This window comes from Buceros rhinoceros, unplaced genomic scaffold, assembly GCF_000710305.1.
Source record: "Buceros rhinoceros silvestris isolate BGI_N320 unplaced genomic scaffold, ASM71030v1 scaffold13282, whole genome shotgun sequence".
Taxonomy (NCBI): Eukaryota; Metazoa; Chordata; class Aves; order Bucerotiformes; family Bucerotidae; genus Buceros; species Buceros rhinoceros.
In genome coordinates, this window is record NW_010398367.1 from 22,689 (window position 1) to 24,070 (window position 1,382).

The 1,382-nt window shown below is 58.5% G+C and overlaps 1 protein-coding gene across 1 annotated transcript in view; it reads left to right on the forward strand.

Moving 5' to 3' along the window:
- Positions 1-1,382, forward strand: part of LOC104488968 (zinc finger protein 512B-like) — a gene marked incomplete at its 3' end in the record, with an annotated part of 23,841 nt that overhangs the window by 19,366 nt on the left and 3,093 nt on the right. Inside the window, exon 15 of the mRNA XM_010131076.1 lies at positions 275-376. Within this exon, the coding sequence (XP_010129378.1) occupies positions 275-376 (102 nt within the window). The remainder of the gene's footprint in view (positions 1-274; positions 377-1,382) is intronic.

Consider the following 1,382-nt stretch of genomic DNA (forward strand, 5'->3'; position numbering starts at 1 on the left):
GGCGGGGGGTGGACCCAGGAGAGGAGCTTCCCCTCTCTGGTTTGCTCCTGCCCTGCTCCTTGCCCACAGCTCCCAACTGCCACCTCGCCAGAGCCACCCCCCAGTTCTTTGGTGCCTGGGGGGGAGACGACATCTCTGGGGGAATCCTCCCAACTAGTTTTCAGGCCCCGATTAACTTCTGCTAAGGGGGGTAAGACCCATGTGGAGACCAAGGACTCTCCCAAGGTCCAGACTGGTGTGTGCCGCTCTGCTAATCGCCTTCTCTTGTTCGCAGCTCAATTACACCCGACCGGGGCTTCCAAAGCTCAATCCGAGGCTGCTGGAAAATTGGAAGAATGAAGTGAAGGAGAAGGGCCGCATCAACTGTCCCAACAACGTAAGGACTGTCTCTGTTCTTCTGCAGGCTGGCTGGTCTGAGTGTGCAGGAAGAGGAAGGAGGTTTGGGGGCAAAAACCCACCAAACCCAGGTTCTTGTTGGGCCCCGGATGGAGCTGGTAGTGATGCTCAGACCCCCGTTTCACCTCCTCTCCCTGGGGTTGCTGCTGTGCCTGGTCGAAGCATGTCCCACCTTTGGGACCCTCCCAGTGTGCTCAAGCCACCAGGCTTGAGACCAGGCCACTCTCTCCGCAGGCGCCCTTGGGCTGCTGGTTCAGCATTGTCTGATTTGGGCTCTGGAGCTGCCTTTGGGAAGCTCCGAAGATCTGGACAGGGTGAAGGCTGCACGCTCTGTGCTCAAGAGCCTTTTGATGCAGAGAACCTGCGTTTCCCAGCGTAAAGCCAGGGCTGGTTTTAAGCTACTCTTACAGCCCTGGGACTGGCAGGGACCTCGGGGGCGTGCTGTGTGCGCTTCATCTTGCTGTGAAAGGCAGCCTTGGCCTGAGCTGGCGGGGAGGGTAACTCCACCCTCGCGCTGAGCCCTTGATTTATCATCTGAAACAAAGCCTCGTTAATGGCAGTTTGGAACGCGGCTGTTGCCGCAAGGCGGGGGGATCCTCGCTGGCTAATTAATGTCATACGCAGACCCTTTGAAAAGCTGTTGCTCAGAAACGGGTCATGCTGCTGCCCGGGTGATTTCTCTTCTCCGTTAAGCGTCTGCTGTGGCTCCAAGAACTCCTGTAGCCCAGCAGGACCTCCCGACCGCTCACAAATGTACGTTTTCCACGGAGACGTTCAGGGGAGACATTTTTCAGCCCGTTGCAGAGGGATGCAGCCACATGACTCCCATTAGCACTAATAGGAAACGTGTGACCGGAGCCCGGGGCGTCTCGCAGAGCATTAACCTCATGCTGCTTCGCCTGGACCGGTGGCCTTGCTGGCCCAGCAGGCTCCTGGCCCCGGCGCTGAGGAAGGCAGGGAGACGAGGGGGGATCGTGGCCAAACCT